Raw genomic sequence first — 23,128 nt, forward strand, 5'->3', positions numbered from 1 at the left:
TTTTCAAACAAGATAATAGCCTGTCACTTTAGAAGGATCTGACCCAACTTCAAAGATTCGTGGATAGCAACGGGCTTACTGTTGATATTTGAAAGTGTAAAACAGCCCATCTGAAACGTATCGCAGACTACACACAAAACCTAGGTTATTCACTTCAGGGAGTGTCCGAAGTTGAAAGTGATCTAGGGGTGTTAGGATATTAACTGTAACAAAAATGCTTTTTGCGAATACACTGCACTGGTAATATTGAAGCAAACTACCGGTCAGTTATACTTAAATTTTAGAGGTTTGACATTGCTTTACTTATGGTACTGAGATATATTGTTTCATCCCTCACCTGGAAAGGATAACAATACACTAGAATGTGTCTATATGCACTTTCTGTTCTAATAAACAGCCTTATTTCAAACTTGACTTCCCTTCCTTCATTTGAACTTACTCCACCCTGGTAAATATCACAACTCATTTTTCTTTATTACTTCATTCTCTCATCTGGAGCTTCTGATCACATTTCACTCTAGCAAGAAGAGCTATTATGAATTTAATTTGATAATTTATCATACCTCTGTCTGGTCTACTACAAGATGTTAAGAATTGTTTGTTGTTCATATCCAGATGCCTTGCTGCTCCTCAGTTTCTCTTCTTTTCAGAATCTTGCTCTAAGAGCACAGCTATGGAACTTCTGGCATCTAGAACAAACTCGATGTACGCGTTTCCCCAAGGTCATTGTTGGCACCAAGCGCTCTACAAGTCTACTTTATAACGACTATAAACTTAAAAAGTTGTATTGCACAAATACTTTGCACGACCAAGATCCTAGCACGATAACGCTGAGATTGGATCTGGTGTGTGACGTGGACGCGATGCCACTTTGGAGAATATTTGAAGATTACTCAGTATATCTGAGCGAATGAACTGATATTCACTTTTACAGATGTCATTTATTTAACAATACTTCCTGGGATGCATACTGTGAACTAATAAATGTTGTGATTTACAGATCATGCTTGTAAAAATGGTGTGTACCTGCCCTTGCAGAAATATATAATAATAAGTCATACTACGCGAGCAATGAGGGAATATTTATCTGTAAAATCATAACCTATGTACTAAGAACTGGTAACGGAAACCATTGAGGAGATTTTAACCGTTGACTTAACGGTATTGTCTTTCAACACTCATGTACAGCTATGGGTCACCTTCAATCAGACGGCTTCGCGAGAAACTCTGTCTTACAAAAGTAAAGTGTTTTCACATTAGTAAAGTCAGGAAACTTGGAGAAAATATAAAACGGCATTGAGAACTTCTAACACAGAATATTCGCGAACTCGCGATTCCAGACAAACTTTTGAAGTTCTGTGTAGTCCGAACTCATTTACCAAATGACTCAATCAGAATTGCACTTACCGATAAAATGATTTCAGAGTTAGGATTTGCAAATGAGTAGTTTAATGGGGAAAATTCTTGATCGAAATTATCGTTCAGTTTGTAAAAGCCATACGGATTAGATAAAAATTAATCCAATAAGTGGACCGGATTTTAATTCTGACGATAAGGAGGGAGGGTGGAGTTACTGACTATTAAGGATTGATTTAGAGAGCTATAATTTTAATTCACCCATGTTTGTGGGGCAAAACATTTTGTTTGTGTTAAGCTCTTTGTGATTAAGGACGAAACAGCCAATCAGAGGTACAGAAGTTGTTGTCCTACACTTACTATTCAGACTCGTGTTCTCAATTTTATGCTTGCTCCACCACCCTACTAATACAATCTATAACATTCTAACTCATGCTTTCACATCATGACTTAGCAACTGGCACTTTTTAGGAAAAAAATGGTAAGGTGTAATAAAAGATAAAGCTATTAACGTTTCTAAATACTTTGCTCTCTGTGATGCACATTGAAGTTTAACAAATGATCTCGCCCCTAACTTCAGCTTTTCCTTCACTGTTCGAAAGTATTCCACCTTGTTACACGTCACAACACACTGTTCTTTATCACTTTATTTTTTATCTGAGGACTCTTTAACTACAACCCATTCTAGTTATAGCAGATAGTACGGGTCTTACCCACTAGTCTACCATACCTTTGTCTGTTCCATCATAACCGCCTAAACATCTATGACATTCTATATCTAGTTGCCTTGCTGCCTTTTTTACTACTTTTTTGAGCAACATGTTCGGAGTGAACAGTTATGGAGCTTCTTCGTACACATGGGGCACAGACCTAGTGTTCGCGTCTGTTAAGGTCACAACTTCTACCAGGCACTTTCGAGTAATTGCTTTATAACACTATTGAAAATCACTACATGTGACGTTACTAAAGTGAGTCTGTTGTTCTCATTGCAGGGCAGCAAAGAGTAAATGTACTGGAAGAAGAGAAACAAGCCCTACGTAATCGTAACCTGTAGAACGACGGATAAAACTACTTTGTAATAAGTTTCCCTTTTTGTACTCGAGCTGCGTCTTTCAATTTTAAATATATATCTGTCATGTCAGTACGCCGCGTTCTTAATTCAGAGGCATTTACTGTTCTTGACTGCTGTGTTGTTGTTTCAGATCGCTCCTGCTTCAAAGTAAACTCCAATATAACGTACTACAAGCAATTCATCATCCAAAAATTGGAAATTTTTAGATCAATGTTTTTCTTTAACTGTGGACACTCAGCTGGGGACCACCAAGTTTTTATCGCGTCACCAGATGACAAATGAAGAGCCCATTGATTACCTTCACTCTTTGCAGCAAATAACAATCCAAGGGTTCCCTAGTCAAGACGTTTCAGTGCGAGACCTAATACGCTCATGATTTGTTGAAGGGTTTTTAACGAGTGCAGTGCGACAGCACTTTTAACGAATGCCACCAATTAGTATGCAGGATCTGAAAATCACGGTTCCTTAGTTACTGGTCAATGACAAGCTATCAAACCCTCCAAGTGCACCCTGCTCAGCAGCCACGGCCATCGAAGAATCCAAGTCACCGTATCAGTTTGACAGCGCTTGAACTGTTTCCGCGGTCAAATATCGGCCGGTTAGATAATCGCCACGAACCAGTCAGCAGAATGGAAATACTGAATACTTTTACTGCAAACGCTTCGGTCGGAGAGCTCGAAAATGCGGGCATAATCAATTCTGGAAGCAAGATGAGACTAGTTTTTGCCATTTGTCTTCATATTATTTTAAATCTGTATATCCTATCACGATAACGAGTAGTTTGCAAGAACTGGAAACTACCATCTTACTGGATACGGGAGCTTCAGTATCTCTTGTGAGAGAAGACGATTTACGCACATTGGATCATGAGGATCGGAAAACACCGTGTTCCTCGGTACTAAAACGGCGAGTGGTGATCTTATGGAAGCACAGCCTGAGGTGTAGTTAGATGTGACGGTGAACAAACACTCATTTCCACATGAATTCTTAGTATGCCGCACGCTCACTTGGGATGTAATACTTGGAGCTGACTTCATGTTAAAACACAAAGTCTTTATACATGTAGACAAGGAGGAAGCACAAACCGGTGAAGTGACCATACCAGCACATTGTTCCAAGAACGTAACTAAATCGATGGCTCATTTAGGGGTGTCTGGAGTCATACATCAGGCACAAACTAGTGAACAAACAACGGAGAGCGACCGTCTGTCAGCCGTCTCCCCACTTCGTCAATTTATTTCCGCTTTCTCGGAGAATATCTGTGGAAACTGGACGACCACTGTGCAACACTCTATTCTCACATGCCACTACGTCAACCGCCTTGCAGAGTACCAGTACACTGTAAGATCCATTTTGAATGTTTTGTGGGTTAAAATCTCTCCATGTATACACTTGCAGTTTGTTCCTATTGATTCCTTTGGTTGTACATTTTGTTAGTCTTTTTGATTCTATACGAGTTGTTAATATTTGTATTTCATCATAGTTTCTATTTTTCTTACGCCTTCACTAAGTTTCCGCGTTTCTTCCTGAACTGCATTTATGTTGTTTTACTTGATACTTAGTCTTGGCGGCAGCCATATTGGTTTGTTCCTCCTTTTGATTGTGTTGCTTGTATTAACTGGAATTGTGCATTTTTGATTGTGAATTGAGGCACTCTTCCAGAATTGGAGACACTGTGTTATGGAGCAACTAAATATTATCTTTTGAACGGATCTGTGCGTGGTCTATCCAGACAGGATAGAATAGCATTTATTTGTTGGAATTGGTAGTTTTTTCCCATCCTTTATCAACTTCTTATTTATTGTAATTTAGATTTGATTAATTGAACAATTATTGGTTGGATAGCTGGGTGGTCATATTTGTTTTGGTAACAATGAACATTTAAATTTATGATGAATTTTAGAACCGTCATTTTACCCAATAACTTTGTTTTGGTTTCAACCAGGCAAGGCGCGTATCTAACCCACCTAGACAGCTATTCTTCAGTCCAAACCTTAGTTTGGATCTTACAACACTATCAGCCTCAGTCGGACTCAATGATAAAAGAGATGCTCGAGAAAAAGATTATTGCACCATCTCCATCACCCTGGGCTTCGCCCATCGTTTTAGTGAAGAAGATTTATCTCCCCGATAATGTATAGATTATCGTCGCCTTAATGCTATAGAGAAAAGTGACTCCTTCCCACTTCCGCGGATTGATGCTACGTTATACGCTATGAAAGATGCATGCTGGTTCTCGGCTTTAGATCTAGCGTCCTGGTACTGGCAAGTGGAAGTACGACCCCAGGACAGAAAGAAGACTGCATTCGTCTTACCAAATGAGCGTTGCAAATTTTATGTGATGCTCTTCGGACTAACTAGTTCCCCAGCCACCATCCAACAATTGATGCAGATAATTTTACATGGCCTCGTACCACGCAAGCGCCTAATTTACCTTGATGATGTTATTGTGTATGACAGCACGCCCGAATAGTATAATGCCATATTGAGAGCAGTTCTACAACGTATAAGGCAACACAATTTAAAAGTGAAACCATCTAAATGTCGACTCTTGAAAAAGGAAGTGCTCTTTTTGAGACATCGCGTTATGAAAGCGAAGTAGGTACAGATAAGAAAATAACGGACGCCATTATCAACTGGCTACAGCTGAAATCTGCTGAGGATTTTCGCGGCTTTCTAGTGCTCGCTTCTTACTACAGACGTTTCGTACGCGATGTAGCATCCCTGGCAGCAAATGTACATCGCCTGACGCATAAAGGACGAAACGTTTCGTGGACCACGGAATGGTGACAGGTATTTAGCACTTTGAACTCATGTCTTGCTGCTCCACCCATACTAGCTTTTCCGGACACTTAGGCTAGTGGGGGGTGAGTTTATACTTAATATTGATGCTAGTTTGTCAGCTATTGGAGCAGTCCTGTCTCAAACGGCAGAAGATGGACAGGAGCGGGTCCTAGCGTACGTTAGTCGACGGTTATATAAGAGAGAGAGAGACAAGGTATTCTACGACGCGCCGAGATATGCCGGCTTTGGTAAAGGTTTTGCAGCATTTTCATCACTATCTCCTAGGAGGTCCTTTTTGTGTACGCACAGACCATCTTGCACTTCGGTGGCTACGTTAGTTTCGCGAGTCAGGTAGCACGTTAGCAGGAGAGATTACAGGAGTTCCATTTTACTTGCGAATACCGACCTGGAATCCAACGCACAAACGTCGATACTCTGTCCCGTATACCTTATTCTCCTAGTACCATTAGCGCTGACCTCAGCACAGCTCCTGAGATGGACTAGTCGTCTCTGCAAACAGCGAACCCTGATCTGCGATTCATTTACCAAGGGCAATTACATGGAAATAATGAACCATCTATGGCAGAGTTAAATGACCATTCTTTAGCGACGCGCCATCTTTGTTCCTAGTGGAGTAGCTTGAGATTGTATGGGGACACGTTGTTTATAGTCAGTGGGTCAAACCAGCCACTGTTGATAGTACCGCGTGTACAAGTTCGGAATATTATCGAGTGAGTGCACCGAAAACTCGGGCACTCGGGGAAACGAAAGATTGAACACGCGATTTGCGAGAGGTTTTGGTGATCATCCATCCATCCATGAAGATAGCACAATACTGCAAAACTTGTAGCACGTGCTATGCCATCAAGTTATCTCAACGAATACCTCGTGACCGTTAGTTCCAATGACGACAGAAGGTCCACATCAGCGAGTGGATATAGATAACATGGGGCCACTTACAACATTGAAGAACAGAAACCGCTACATACTGGTGATCGTGGACTATTTTGGCAAATGGTGTGAAGCCGCCTCTATTCTACAACAAGATAGCCTCACAGTCGCATAAGCTTTCATTGATCACTGGGTCTCTCGTCATGAAGCTCTATTCTAACCAGGATGCAGCTCCTGAAAGCCACCTCGTCTTTCCTGGTATGTGAGTTATTGGGAATCCCGAAAACACACTACCACGTACCACTCAGAAAGTAATGGATTAGTGGAAACACTGAACACAACCATCAAAACCCTTCTACAATCGTTCATCAGTAAGTCATCGACTGAATGTTGGGATGATGCAATAACCCAATACCTCTTAGCTTATCGCGCGTCAGTGCACGGGTCCACGGGATTTTCACCGGCTTCTTTTCTGTTTGGGCATGAATTACGCCTATCTGTTGAGATACAAATGCCTTTGTAACCATTTGAGGCTCAGGACCATGTACCATACATTCATAATCTTCGCAGCCGTCTAGCCGACGAGCCAACCAACCTACAAAATACCAGCAAACACCAAAAAGATATATACGACTAACAAGCGAACGTGCCGTTGTATAAACCTAGAGATCATGTTTGGTTGCACCGCCCTGTAGCTCCACCAGAAACATGCAGCATGTTCCACCAGCCTTGGCAGGGCCCTTACGAAATTGTGTTTATTTAATCTCCTTCAGCGGCCACAAGACGACGTTATAACAACACACTACAATCAGTTGAAGCCAGACCAAACAACGGTGCACTTAGATACCCAGTTTACCAACCCCCGAATGCCGTCAGCGATTATGAATTGCCACCGGAAGGAGGGGTAACATACCAGTACCAGGCATTGAGGACAGTGCCTTATGGGGAGAAGGGGTAGTGTTACTGTTATGAAATGAGTTAAAAATGACATCACTGAACCAGTAGTACCGTAATAATCTCGCTCTTTATCATTATTGTGTGTTAGTAAGCAGAATCTTACGATGGTCGTATTTAAGTATAACGTAATGCATAATATACCTCTAGGAAATGAAATGAATTTTGTAGAAAATTATCTACTACTTAATATAAGTCAAAAGGAAGCATGCATCTGATTTGATATTATTTAGGTGGATTTTGCTTTGTTAGAGAAAAGGTACCAAATATGGGTTTGGGCTATACTCTTTTTAGGTATCCATACCGAGATCGATTTCTGAATTTGAATTAGAGAGGTTTCAACAAATAAGGTTGTATAATCACACAGGATCTTACATCAGATATACAAGTGTATATAGGAAAAAATTAGGACAATTCATTAAAACGTAATTATCACAGTAACCATATTGGATAAATAAAGCAATTGAAATTTCGATTCAAATGGTTATTTGTATTCCATATGTTTTTCCACGTACTATGAAACAGTTAAAATGTCAATCCCTGACTAATTAATCTCGTTAAAGAAGAAGTGATACACGAAAACGACGCATTTCATTCTCCTGTTTACGCAACCGATCACGCAATTCCCGATACTCTCTAATCACTGTATAACTGTTGGGGGTATTCTAAGTAATAAAAAGAAAAAAAGATCATGGATCAAATAAAAATACATAAATTAAGCAAATTCCGGGTAATATACCGTGTATTACTTACAAATATGGGCAAACATATAATTAATGGTTCGTGTATCTACAACTGAAAATCGATGCTATCATTTCCAATTTCAATGGAAACTTTGATACTGAAGATATTTGTTATTCAAATGTCTTATGCAAGGAATCAAATGAGCTTGCTAAACTGACATACCATAATGGATTTTGGAGTCTTTTCTTGTTATGAAAAACTTGACAAGTGCATATTGGTCTGAAGTGCATAACTTTCAGTATGTTGGCAATTCTTTGGTTGATCTGCAACATTGTTATAAGCTGTAAACATTACTTCATTCACCTGTTTGCTTAGTTTAGTTTAGAAGCGAACATATTCATACCTAATTTCATTCAGCCATTATTTTTAACGTTAATTTCTTATTCAATGTTTGTTTAAGCATGGTAATCATCTTTTCACCGTTCAGTTATATTCAGATATAATTAGCAACAAATCATAGTTTTGATTTAGTTTCGTTCTCTATCATTTATACTGATACAGCAAGAAAGGACTAAACCTGGTAGTCAATGTTGATTTTTATTGATTGAAGAGTGACCTAGAAAGAAATTCATCCTATTAACCTGGATGACTTATAATCATGATTATAATGAGTTAAATATTTTGCAAAACAGCACGTTATTTAACCTGAAGGGAATGTAATATAGATATTCACTTTTATTGTCTTCTAAAATCTGTTCATATAAAAGTTCATGTCATTAATTTGTCCTTCATGAATACTTGTCATTCAACCACACTTCACGTCACTTTTTACATTTGACTTCAAATCGGAACTCAAAACAAATTTCAACCAACACCAAAGTCAGAATTTTCAATACAAATGTCGAGACAGTTCTACTTGGAGAACTACAAAAGCCATCGTCCAGAAGATACAAGTGTTTATTAACAGTTGTCTACGTAATATGCTTCGGATCTGTTGGCCAGGCACTATCAGTAAAAACCTACAGTGGGAGAAAACAAACCAGATCCTATAAAAGGAAGAAATCAGGAAGAAGCTCTGGAAGTGGATAGGATACACATTGAGCAAAGCACCCAACTGAGTCACAAGGCAAGCCCTCACTCGGAATCCTCAAGGGCAAAGGAGGAGAGAAAGACCAAAGAACACATTACGCCGAGAAATGGGGACAGAAATGAGAAGAATGAGCAACAGTTGGATATAACTAGAAAAGAAGGCCCAGGACAGAGTGAATTGGAGAATGCTGGTCGGTGGACTATGCTCCATTGAGAGTAACAGGCATAAGTAGGTAAGTAAGTTACATCGACAATATACTTGGCCTTTATAATACATCTTTTACCTATTTAATAGATGACAGCTAGTAACATCAATCAAACTGTAATCTAAGTATTTTTAGTGAATAATTTTATGCTGGATAACTGATACACAAAGTAAACCAAAAGTCACTAAATGCGAAAGCCAAGTTGTCCCAATTAAAAAACTTCCAATTATAAGTGCATTTTATTTAAACTCACTGTGATAACAAATCAGTATTAAAAATTAATAATCATTTAGTAAATGATACTCATTATCATTACACAGGCACCGAAAGCATACGTAGCAGTAACTGCAAAGATACTCCACATTCTTTTCAGCAAGATTTGGGATGGAGAACATTACCAACAGACTGGAAAGAAGGACACCTGATTAAGATGTCGAAGAAAAGTGATCTCAGCAAGTGTGAGAACTACAGAGGCATCACTCTTCTATCAGTACCACGAAAAGTCTTCAACAAGAACATAAATTAATTAAAATAGTAACTTTCATCGAAAATGATAGTTGTAGAGATATTTTGTATCCTAACAAAAAGATTGTTACTGGACTGATAGAAACATATGAATAAAATCTTTCTCCTAAAAAATTGAACTCTCACATCACCTTCATGAGAAGTTATGCATTGTGGTAATACACATTCTGTATTTTATAAGAATAACTTGTATACTGAACTGATATCTGAAAAAAATCGAAAAGTTGTGAGTCAAGGAACAACTATTTAGTTCTATTTTGAAACAACTTAATAAAATCACAGAGCTAAAATGATTCTGCTTAATCATTGTATACCATACCAATAACTAAACAATTTAGAATGTTAAGTTTTTTTGAAATTAAGCATAATAAATGAATATTGATAATCTCTTACCTTTGAACTTAAACGAGAACTAGCCAATGCACTTTTACGCAATTCACTTTCTTTAATTTCATCCGCTGTCAATTTGAATGTAGCAAAAATTTACAGATTCATAATTTATGTCTTACTAGCTTCATTGATTATAAAAAAAAAACAATAGATCATGATGACATTTTGTGTCAGACATCAATTTATGATATTACTGAGATATTTGATGAATTTTAACTAGTAAGGAATTTTCAATTATTCTTTTATTATAGTTGAATTCATGAGTCTATGTAAACTAGACCATCATTGAAAACCTAGAAGCACTGGACGGCCATTTCGTCCTAGTATGAGACTTCTGAGCAATGCGCATCCACGACCCCACATGAGGGACTTGCATTCAGGACCTTCGGTTTCGTTTACATAGAAGCATGAATTCAACTATTAAAATTACTACGATCTCCGCAAACACTCATTTCTGGTCATTTTTTTTATTAATCTAATTTGAGAGGTTGTTAATAATACTTAATAACTCAAGACATATTACTGAAAGGGAACTGCTGAAAGAACCAATTCCGCAACAGTATATACTTTCTTTTATGGGAAATGTTCTACACGAAGCTCGAAGTCTTTTACTTCATTTATCCAAAGACAGGTATTCGGTATAAGAATTAAGCCAACAACTTTCTGTTAGCCACATCTAAAATCGTAATATTAAGGATACTTTTAAGGTGCTTAAATTTTTTAAACCAGTGATTGGATTGGATCCATTCATTAATAAACTTCAGAAAATAATAAAAATTAGGGAACTAATTACCTACCTACCACCTGAAAATTTATCGTCTGCAGACACAAGCTTAAAGAGTGGTATCATAATCTATTCCTAAAAACAGATTTATTCACAAAGTAATCTTATCTGCAGAACCACTGAAATAAGTGAGTGCTGGATTAATATTTTTGTTCTAACCTTAATCTTCTCACGTCTCCACAGTAAGTTGAATATAACACATGTATAACTCACAGCTGACACGGTACGATTATTCCACTCAGTCAGATTCCGAAGTCTCTGGGACACGATTTTTTTTACCTAGGGAAGCTTTATTAACAGTGTTTTTGTCAGTGCACATAGCATACGTTCTATAATATTTCAAGTAAACCAAATGTTGAAAGTAAAAATACATGTCACAATATGATTTCATTAACAAAATAATTGTCTTATTAGTAGTTTCAGGTATATTTCAATATTAAAATTAACCATCATAATTCATGTCAGTCTTTTGAAGGACTCGTTCTAGAAATTACCAATCACAATGAGGATCAAGGGTAACTTCATTGCTGACTGAAAGAAGTTTGTGAAGCCATCACAAGTAGTGATGGGGAATAAAGACAAGAGATAGAAAATGTAATCATAGAGGGCAATGGAAAACAATTTTCTCAGATCCATCAAATTATAAATGATAAAAGGTTGACTGTTCGTGAGGTTATTTCTGAAGAAGATAAGAACGTAATTCCCTGTCAGACTGAGTGACTATAAATGAGTTGAAGGAACAAGGGACAGGTGAAGCCGTGAGATTAATTCCACCAGTCACTGAAGAAGATGAGCTAGCATCACCACTAAGACTGAATTAGATATTAAGTGAAGTGTGTAAGTTAGTTCAACTCCATCAAACTGGTCACAACCACTCATTGTCCTAGTTTAGGACTAAATTTCTCTTGTGATAATCCTAGGGGAATCGTTTTGACTGAAACCGTTTCCAAAACGTTAGGTTTGATTGATTTTGTACTAACTGATTAGTTCTGGAGCATAGAAAAATATACTGGTATTCGTCTGGAATTATATTCTTTGTCCTGAGAGCGGCGTATTGCTCCGCGGACGAAGAAATATTTTAGCTATATCTTTCACGAAAGAGTTTGCCAACTAGGTACTTCAACTCTTTACTAGAAAAATACTGGTTGAATCAATGACTGATAGATTGATTTACATCATTAGATTCAGATATTCTAGTTTAGTTTATATAGTCAGGATCTGTGGTTGAATACTTTAGTTAGTAGTTTACCTTCAGATAATTTGACAACGTACATGAACAATCCAAACACACCAGATTTTTTATTTTGTTTAATAATGGCCACAATTAACTGAATCCAACTCAAAGTATACTTCCTTCTTCCGTATTATGTCCATATATTCTTATTTGCTCGGTTATGTTAAATCATAAAGTTATTTTCAACATTCTATAACTATAACTTCAACTACTTCAACTGTTGAAACCTCATTACAATGTTTACCTTGAGAACAATATACCAGTTCCTGATAAATGATTTGTTGCTCAGTTTTCACATTGGATAATAATTCAAGCAAAATAAACTCACTAAATTACATGTAACTGGGAAGAAATCAACGAAATAAAATGAATTCTTTGTATTCTATAAATATTGTTTTCTCTCTCTTTAAGGTCACACTCACCGATATCGCTTGACTATGAACCGTTGAAGAATTATTGAAATCAAGTTATTGTTCTTAATACACAAATAGGATAAGTCCTAAGGTCGTCCTCTACTTTTGTTTATTTCTTTAAGATTATGTTTTGCATGTTTTGACAGTTTTACATCTTATGTTAATTTTGACTAGCGGTGAAATCAAGAATATACATATTATCCTGTTTAAGAATCATAAGCCGGATGTGCCTGCATCCCGCCGTTGATTTTCATACTGAGACTCGAACCCAATAATTTTTGTATTCTAGACACTTAACTGTTGCCTAATAAGTTACTATATCTGAACACTCAGTAACTTGTTCAACGAGTATAGAAGTATTAGTGAGGGCTCATAGTTTCTCGTTTTTGATATTAAGGAATGCGATGAATCAGTCCTTGTTTCCACATGCCTATCATGACTGGATTGCCTCTATGTAAACGTTGGCAACAACCTTTATTAAATTTGGGGTACAAATATGATGTACGACAAACTGGACTAATACACATTTGTTTTAATTCTACATCGTTTATAACCAAATGACTGATGCATGAACTGAGATATAGAGTTTAGAAACGATGTATTACTTACTTCTGGCTGACTCAATGTTTCTTGTTGGTATAGATGATCTAAAAGTGTGTAAAAATCGATTCATATACTTAGTGTTAGTTAGTTTTCGTTAGAAGGGAGTAAAATATAAAACTTAGTAATTCAGTTAAAACAGTTGATCTACTAATAATGTAAACTTTACACTTACATCAAGTTATTGATTTCTTTCCTGTAAAGCACTACATATCTTAGGGTATTTAAATCTGACCGTTGTCCAGATAAGTAAATGATGCATAAATTGTTATATTTTTGATCTAGTTTTGATCAGTGGTAAAAGCTGTAGTGAATCTGTTGTTGGTGTATAAATTAATCTTCACTCTTGAGGTTTCTCTACATCAAGCCATATCATTCTTGTTACATTACAACAAGTAACGTGTAGATATTTTTCCATAGTCCTAACAAGTAGTCATTCCAGTAATTTATCAAAACAACACAAACTTAAAAATAACGAAACAACTCTTATTTCATTGTGGTAATACAAATGACGTACTTTTAATGATAACTGCACTTTTATATTGTTATAACTCGTGAACCTGTGTGCCCTGTTTATTGGATAACGCAATGATACCGCCTATTAGAGAGCAGTGAATTATCGATCGAATCAGAGACGCATAAACACGTGCGAGCAACCTAGAGTCCTGATTGGCCTCGCTCCCTCTCTAGCCCAGCCAGCTAAGTCCAGAACACCAATCCCAGCCTCTGCAATATGAATTATTTATTTCAAACATACGGGGTTTATATACCAATCAAACTGACCACAATGTACCATAAAATAGAAAATAACATTTGTACAATATTTGGCCAAAAGTGGCTGTGAATGAGGGAGATAGTAATTAATAGACAGGCCATAACTCAAGAACGGTAAATCGTATAATAATAGTTCATAGGTCAAAATAAAACTCATAACAAGAGGGACATGAATATGAACAGTTTAGTTACATAACAATTATACGATAAAAATATACTCATAGTATTGATTCATAAATGGATCCCAAGAATTACCATTCATTATTCTTATCGGGATATAACATATATACACAAAATCTCCTCGATATCACTTTCTATGGCAATTGCTGTTGTTTAGTGAATGTCAAATCAACCGCATTACTGTTTATAATAATTAGGAAAAGACTAATAACTACGAAGTATATTCAGTTTAGCGTTATCTTTTTGGAAGCGCTGTAAAACTAGAGACATGAATTCACTACACCTAATACCCATTTTAATATTTCGAAGACAGGAAACAGTTTTTGTTATCAGAATCCTTGCATGATAATTTCCACTATAACTTGAGGTGTTAAGATGATAAACTCTTATTGGTTCTACTTCAGATTCATGAAATACATGTAGCATTTTTGATTACAGAGTTAATAAAATCCAGTATACTCAATGCTAGAAGTTAGTTATAAATCAAAATAAAAAAAAGCTGTACAGGACTTGTTGTCAAATGATGTAAATAGATATATACAGATGTCAAGTAATTACACTTCAGTAACAGTTGTAACACAGAATATAAAGAACAGAAGTGATTTCATCTAAGTAACAAATTTATACAAAAAGTAACCAACCAAAACTTTAACACTATCTGGAAACCAAGAAGATGCAAAAGATGTAAAGAAAAAATATAAACGGTCTACATAAAAACTGTCACTGTTTTCACATAGTATACAATACGTTAATAAAACAATCAGTGTGTCAAAAAAACCCATGATGATGTGATCACATTAGATTACTGGAAGCTATTTGTTTTATTCTCTTTTTCAATTAAACTACTAAGTATCCTGATAAGTTAGTCCTATGGATGTAATGTATTCTAGTTTATTCAACATAAAGTAATTAACAAAAGATTTAGGACTATGTGGTGTTTTCAAAGGTATTTCAGTCAGTTCTATTGTATAATAGGTAGTATTTATTTATGATAAACAGATTTGAATCAGACATTTGGGATGACTTTCATACTTGCACCTTAACAAGTAACTTATTTCACTGAAAAAATTAAGTAAATAAATTATTACGTTATTTTGACAGCATTCACGATGAGCAAAGACGGATAGTGGCTAGCAATGGAATCCAGGACGCGCATTTCGTCCTATTTGGGACTCATCAGCTGGGTGTAGCCGCACCCCAAAAGAGATGTTCGCTCCAGGATTCAAACTCAGTACCATTCGCTTCAAATGTTATCGCGTTACCCACTTCGCTACTGAGTCCTGACAGCCATCTGCTTGTGCAATGAGGTGGAGTTTAAATTCACTTGGTGTTGTTTGTACTTGTATCTTCCCATTGATGTTTAGGACCGCAATTGATCAGTCTCTTGAGAATTTAGCAGTCACGATAATTTAAACAAATGTAATATACAAGAGGAAGAATTAAGAAGACATTTTTCATAAGAGTAAATCGGCAAAATATTTTTTACATTAAATTTAAGATAAAATTATTATAGAACGTACCTATTAGTTAATATGTAACCATAAGTTGATGAAACTGGACGGATTCTATCAAGAATTAATTTGACTTCATTTGTAAGATTTTGGTTCTTTTCATCTGTATTTTCAAAAGCTTCACTTTTATCTACCTCTATTTTAAATTCATACTCTTCTCCTGCTTCATCTACTACTAGCTGATCATCAGTAGTATTGACAACATTTAAAGTAGTTATTTTAACTTGTCCCAAATTTGAACTCATTAAATCATCGTCTTGATTTATGGAAACTTCACTTGGATCAATTTTGCGCTTACTACTTTCGAAACGAACAGATTTGCATGAGTCATGCATAGTGTTATCTGCTTGAAATTGATTTGTTTCTAAAAGACCTGATGCACCGATTACGTTGTTATGGTCGATTGTTCTAATGAAGATTTGTCTGCCAGGCAGAAGTTGTTTGATTAGATTCTGGAAATGAAGAAAAACATAGTATAACTTGTATTCACTATTTATACTGCACATACAACTGGTTTTTTATGAATGCAAGAATTTAGATAATAACTCTAAAGACAGTGAACGTTATAAGTTGGTTGAAAAGAAAGCTCATTTTATGCAGTTTACAAATCAACAGATCTGTAAAACGCTATAATAATAATAATGCATCAAGAGAGTCTAATCTGTTCTAATTGTTTTCTCCATCAAATACACATAGATGTTATGTTCTGTTAACAGATATATATTTATTGGATTAAGTAGACCTATCACGGAATATTCTTATGTTCTAGTTTCAAGTAGCTTGATCAACTAGAAGTTTCCTGTTTACGCAAAGTGAATATCAGCGTAACTTTTTTGAATGCATGCGCCTGGAAAAATATGAAAACAATACATTGAATACACCATTTGCATATCTTCCTTCAACTGTCTCTTACAAACCCTGTCCATCTTTCATGCCCGTTTTTATTCCAATTACTTTTGCTTATCTTTCTCTTCTATTCGTTTTCCTATTCTATCAGTAAGAATCCTACTTCCAATCCACGATATATACTACTTATATTTGTTCGTATGAGTAACACATTCCACATTAGTAGCTCCAACTGTTACTAGTTTATTCAGTAATTGTGCTTCAATTTTTAAAATATAAGGTCTAGTTAATTGTTTTGACCGTGTAACAGACTGTATTCGTCCTTCTTGTATTGGTAGTGTACGATTACAATTGTTAACAAATCAAAAAGAGGTTGATAAGTCTATAGTCATTCTTCATAAGGAATATAAGATATACCGAATTACTTTCTAACTGAATGATTTTTTCAAAAACAGTTGAGAATGGTCATAGTTAGATGTTGCATCTCGTTTGTTTTGTTTATAATTTTAAAAATAAATTGGGACTTATGAGTGGTGTTTGTTCAGGAATATGTCAAATATTAGGGTAATTTGCATTTCATTCGCTTTTGTACATTGGTAATAAGTTCAAAAGATTTAAACAATAACTCATTACATGCCATAAGAACATGATATGTTCACTATTAAATGCCTTGAAATAATTTCCTGATTGAATCTTATTTATGGTGTGATGCAGTGTGCTATATATAAAATCTTCATTTTTTGTCTGATGAATATCGAGTATTGTTAGTTTCGCGTTCTGTGAGCTCTAAGGTTTAATTGTAAAACCATCATTGTCATTGGGGACAATATTATTACTAGCTACTTCATGTGAAACTGATCTTCCCTGCATATTCTCCATTTTGGTATTTATAGTGGTTAGGTATCTCAACGTTTAAGAATATTTTTGACTCCTTGATATTTTTCCAATCTCTTAGTAAGAAACCGTCCTTTAGATTCGGTTATTTTTTCATTGTGAGATAAAATTATTTGACAAACCCTTTAAAATTAGTGGACACTAGAAAAGGTGTCTTTCTAGTCTCTAACTCTTAAGAAGTAGATATTCACTGTCAAACATGACTAAACGCACGATTCTTCAGATTTCACCAATGCCACGATAACTTTTGATTAGTAATCTGTAAATCAACTTCATTGATTATGAAAAGGCATTTGACAGTGTAGATAGGAGGACGTTATGGAAACATATTCAACACTACGGCGTTTCTGAGATTGTCAATATTATCCGGAACTCATATGATGGACTACAGTGCAAAGTCGTGCATGGAGGACAGCTGACAGATGCATTCCAAGTAAGGACCGGAGACAGACAAGGCTGTCTACTCTCTCCCTTCCTCTTTCTTCTGGTGGTCGACTGGATTATGAAGACCTCGACATCTGAAGGAAAACACGGAATACAATGGACAGCTCAGAATCAATTAGAAGATTTGGACTTCGCAGATGTTCTAGCCCTCCTATCGCATACACACGAACAGATGCAGATAAAGACAGCCAGTGTAGCAGCAGTCTCTGCATCAGTAGGCCTCAGCATACATAAAGGGAAAACCAAAGTCTTCAAAATCAAAGCGCGGAATGGCAATCCAATCACTCTTGATGGCGAAACTCTGGAAGATGTAGAATCCTTCACATACCTGGGAAGCATCATCAATGAACAAAGAGGATCCGATGCAGACGTAAAGGCGAGGATCGGCAAAGCAAGGGTCGCATTCCTACAATTAAAGAACATATGGAACTCAAAACAACTTTCAACCAATATCAAAGTGAGAATCTTCGATACGAACGTCAAGGCAATTCTACTGTATGGAGCAGAAACTTGGAGAACTACAACAACCACAATCAAGAAAGTACAAGTATTTATAAATAACTGTATACGCAAGATACTCAACATCCATTGACCGGATACCATCAGTAACAGCCTTTTGTAGGAGAGAACAAACCAGCTTTCAGCTGAAGAGGAAATTAGGAAAAGAAGATTGAAATGGATAGGACATACATAACGCAAATCGTCAAACTGCATCACGAGACAAGCCCTAACTTGGAATCCTGAAGGGAAGCGGAAAAGAGGAAGGCCAAAGAACACATTACGTCGGATAATAGAAGCAGATATGGAAAGGATGAATAACAACTGGAAGGAGCTCGAAAGGATTGCCCAGGACAGGGTTGGATGGCGCATGCTGGTGAGCGGCCTATGTTCCTTCACGAGGAGTAACAGGCGTAAGTACGTAAGTAATCTGAGGACCGGTTATCCGAACCTTGTACTCAAATCAATTTGGGAAATGGTTCTTTCACTATCCATTGCTATCGGTTATATCTATCACACTTACCACATGATATCATTCCGTTGACTACAACATATTACTATAACTTCGGGGATTCGACTTTGAGCTAGTCACTGGCACTGGTACCATTATTAGGACAGAGGTTTAGATAGATTATGAAATTTGAAGTAACTTGTATAAACTGAGTAGGATATGACTCTCAATACTTTTTATGATTAATATAGGTTTGTTTCCTGTTACTTATACGAATTGACGTAATTAATTGATGAAGCTTTATGTTTTATTGAAGATTAAAGAGCTGAAATTAAAGACTAAGCACAAAAGTTTAATGAAGTTAGAGTCACATTGTCCATATTTTTAGTACCTTGTCGAAAAACGTTTTAGTGGTTTCAAACAACTAATCTATAAAGATTGTGTATGGATTGATAATGTAAGTGATGAATGTTTAGATTATTGGAGTTTTATTTCCCTACTAAAGCACAAAATCTAATGATATATTTTCACTTACTATTTGTTCACAGCTCTTCAGTGAACTTATTCTATTTCCAACTGATGTTTCTCCATCATATAACATATCTACTTCATAATGCCAGCGTTTTAATTTGCCTTCAATCAGACTTATATTTTCAGAACTTGTCTCCCAATCATACAAGGAGAAACCTTTAAAGAATAGAAGCAATACTTTTATTACTAAAATTGAAGGTGTAAAACTCATGATCTGAAAATATATGTACTTCAGATTATAAAATAATCAGTATAAAACGCTAAACTGAAACTACTTATTATTTAGAATAACTGAATAGTTATTCATAGATGTATTGTAATGGATGCTATTCATAAAAATGTCTATAAGTCGTATATAGAGGAACGTGGCATTGAAGTTGCAACAATTATCAAACAGAGTGAGAAGTTTGAGTGTATCGAAAGCACGGCGTTGGTAGAACACTTGAAGGTCAGTTAAGAAGACAGATTACAGTATATACAATGGACCATTCAAGGCTGTGTATATGTATTGTGTAAATACTTTGTAACTATTGAGTGACTGAATGATTAAAGTAACATAAAGTAATTATTAGTAACCAGTTTTGACTTCAGACATTATACATTGTTACAAAGAATTGTGATACACTATAATGTCTATTTTAAACATAATTTATCTAAGTATTTCAGTCTTACAGATGAATAATTTCAAAGTAATATGAAGATTTATATTCCGACTACGGACAGACCTTAAATCATTTTTTAATTAATAGTATCACTACAATGAAACTTTTGATAAAATTCCCACTTATTATTTTAAAATTATTGATGCTGAGTTACTTTTGCATCTTACAGGGATAATCGTTGTTGCTCAAATCTTATTCAGTTTAACATTCTCTCTTTAACAAATTTTTCCCAATGTTTATTTATTTATCAGTATAGGGGTTGTGGAGATTGTTAAGTTTTTGATTGAGATCATGAATCAATTGATGTTAGACCACCGTTGGAAACCTGGAAGCACTGGACAGCCGTTTCGTCCTAGTATGGGACTCTTCAGCAGTGCGCATCTACGATCCCGCTCCCTGAGAGATTCGAACCCAGGACCTATCGGTCTCGCGCCAGGCGCTTAACCACCTAGACCACTGAGCCGGCATCCAATGGTGTTAATGTCTAACATCAACCAATCCACGAAATTGCGCGACCAACTTCCATTGTACTGAGGTAGATACCTGTCTCTACCCGACACGGATTAGCTCCACTGGTCACATACATAAGTATTGGTACAAAGGGGCACCGAATACATATGCACCACACAAACCACTTGATTTATGTGTGGTCTATGATACTGATCGGGTGCCCGAACCGAAGCAGATAGTCTAATTAGGAGGCTACACTCTGAGCCTTTGACCTAAAGGTTTGATCCAAAAGGCAGTGGAGCAACGTGAGCAGATGCAGTTCATACTCTATTTGTTCGTTCAGGATACTGTAGCTTATGTGCACCATTGGTTTGGAATCAAGGTTTTCCGACTCCCCTAGGTGGACTTTTCGTGTTCACCAACCCGGTTAAAGCACCAGACATTCGCTTTTCGTCCCTCGACCGTCCTTCAATGTCATTCTAAGTTGCTAAGCAGTTATTTTTCTTTATTAAAAAGAAAAATAATTATCTATGCATGATGTTCATTGTTGAATGTTCTAAAACAACTTAAAAATAACAACAGAGTAATATGGAAAGCTGATTAAAACAAATAACCATATATATATATATATATATATATATATATATATATATATATATATATATATATATATATATATATATATATATATATATATATATATATATATCAGCAAAGATTAAAAATTATGAATTCCTAGATTTCTAAATTGTTCAGTAAATTCTATAAAAAGAAAAGTGTACTACTGTGGTGTGTGCTAGTGCTGTCGACAGATATAAGTAGCATGTATCCTCAATCGAAAAGGAAATGCTAGGAGGCAGAAGGTTAGGAAGATCAAATAAAATATAACGAGAACAATAAAACGATTGGTGTGGAAACGAAAGAACAATAAAGTCTGAGACGATTGACTGGTATTTGCAAAAGGAACAGTCAAGTTTGTGACAATTGATTAGTATTTTGCAAATTAAGTATTAACTATGTGGTTAACAGATTTTAGTAAGATATTCTGTAATTTTGTGTTCAAATACATTTGATTTTCTCCATTTGTATTGTCGTTCACTATACTACAACATAGCTGAAGAGAAAACAAAATGATTGTTAGATCCTACTGTACAAATACTGATTGTGTAGTTTCAAATTACACAACATTTAACTTGAATAAAAATTCCATTATTTGTAAATAATCTCGAGTTCATTAGAGGACCCCGACCTGACAACCCAGTCACATGTAAAATTCCGAATCCATAAGACTAGTGATTCATAAATCTCTTGACTTGAGGTATGCACGAATCAATTAGGCCATCAGAGGTACAGTCACAAAGAAATTGTATCATTCAATTTGTTAAATAAATAATTAATTTCAAAGCGTACCATACATCAGAGAAGAACACCTAGTTATGTCTAGCAGGAATGTCAGCAATCAACAGATTTGAACTGAATTGTTTCCATTAGGTTAAAATGTGTTATTATAGAGTTAGTTGAGATTTTAGGGACCCCTCTTATTCTGCTTTTTGATTAAAGTACTCATAGTGCACAATTTGTTTAGCCTTATTAAAATATGTGTTTCTAATTAAGCTTACTTGGTAATTTTTCATTTAGCTCAGTATTATTTGATCTATCAGTAGTTGGTTCGTTGAAATCACTATTGTTATTTCCATAAACTGTATCAAATCCAGAATAAGCTGAGTTAAAGCGTTTGTTAGCTGAATTACTTTTAGTATTTCTTTCTTCAATTTGATTAGCCGAATATTTCCTTGTTCTTAATGTCAATATATTGTTCTGTAGTTTATTAATTTGATGTCGTCTTGTTTGAAATTCTGGCTCATTCTTTATTGAAATAAATTGAAAACGTGAGCAAAAGTGGCTATTATATTAAGGATATTGTCTTAAGTATTTAGAAATCAAGTTAAAGTAGCTTATTAAGATATATGTCATAAAATAGGTCTGCACTGCTGTAAAAAGCTTCGCTCGACAAAATCTAAGTTTATAAATTCATCAAGCTAGAATAATTGTAAGATATTGACAAGAAGCTGAACTCTTCAATTTTGTGCCAGTTGGTGTGCACCAGTGTGGTTCATGTTCGAGGAAAAAATACTTTGGTAAACTGAAATTCATATAATTTAGCAACATACATAAAGTATCTAGCCCTAATTAAGTCGTTGATGATGTTTTTGTCTAGGATAATAAGTTGTTTGGCTTAGAAACTCTGAGTGAAAGATGCTTCTTGAAAACAATTAGCACCACTTACGAAATTAAATGTTTCGTTACACATATGCGAAGATTGGTCAATATCAAATTTCTGTATTTTTACTCCCATTCGTTTAGTAAGGATTTACAGAACTTTTTATATTAAGCTAAATGTTAAACAACTCTCAGTCGTCCATCTTTTACGCTACCACACTAATTGGATCATGTTAGTCCACTTCAAGAAGAGATTGAAACTGATAATCATTCTTAGCTATAGACTATCCTTAACCAAAATATTTACTGTTACAGAATAAAAATAAATAACACTGAGTTAAATATGTTCAACAAGTGTATAATAATAAAGTAATGAGTTTTGTTTATATCAGCGTTCAATATTCATCTCATTTTTATCGGCAAAATCATAAGTTAAATTTATGATAATAGACCTCGAATTACTTCTACATTATATGAAGTGATAATTCTAGGTTTAGGTCTATTGAGATGACTAACGAAATAAAGCAAATCTTTTTACTAACGTGATTTTTTAAATGTTATAAGGTTTTAAAGAGGAAGAATATATTTGTAAAATCTCAGTGAATGAATGGATATTTCCTTGAAAAAGCTTAGACTAGATTGCTAGGTGAAACATCGAATTTACTTCAAATTCATTCACTGAGAT

The 23,128-nt window shown here is 35.5% G+C and overlaps 1 protein-coding gene across 1 annotated transcript; it reads right to left on the reverse strand.

The window, feature by feature from the left end:
- Positions 1–10,059: 10,059 nt before the first annotated feature.
- On the reverse strand, positions 10,060–22,534 carry MS3_00010774 (uncharacterized protein; the record flags this gene model as incomplete). Its single annotated transcript, XM_051219175.1, has 6 exons — positions 10,060–10,073; positions 12,992–13,029; positions 15,457–15,899; positions 19,116–19,267; positions 21,843–22,089; positions 22,511–22,534. The coding sequence occupies 6 exons, from the start codon at positions 22,532–22,534 to the stop codon at positions 10,060–10,062; spliced, it is 918 nt and encodes a 305-aa protein (XP_051067695.1).
- Positions 22,535–23,128: the final 594 nt, after the last annotated feature.

This window comes from Schistosoma haematobium, chromosome 2, assembly GCF_000699445.3.
Source record: "Schistosoma haematobium chromosome 2, whole genome shotgun sequence".
NCBI classification, from domain to species: Eukaryota; Metazoa; Platyhelminthes; class Trematoda; order Strigeidida; family Schistosomatidae; genus Schistosoma; species Schistosoma haematobium.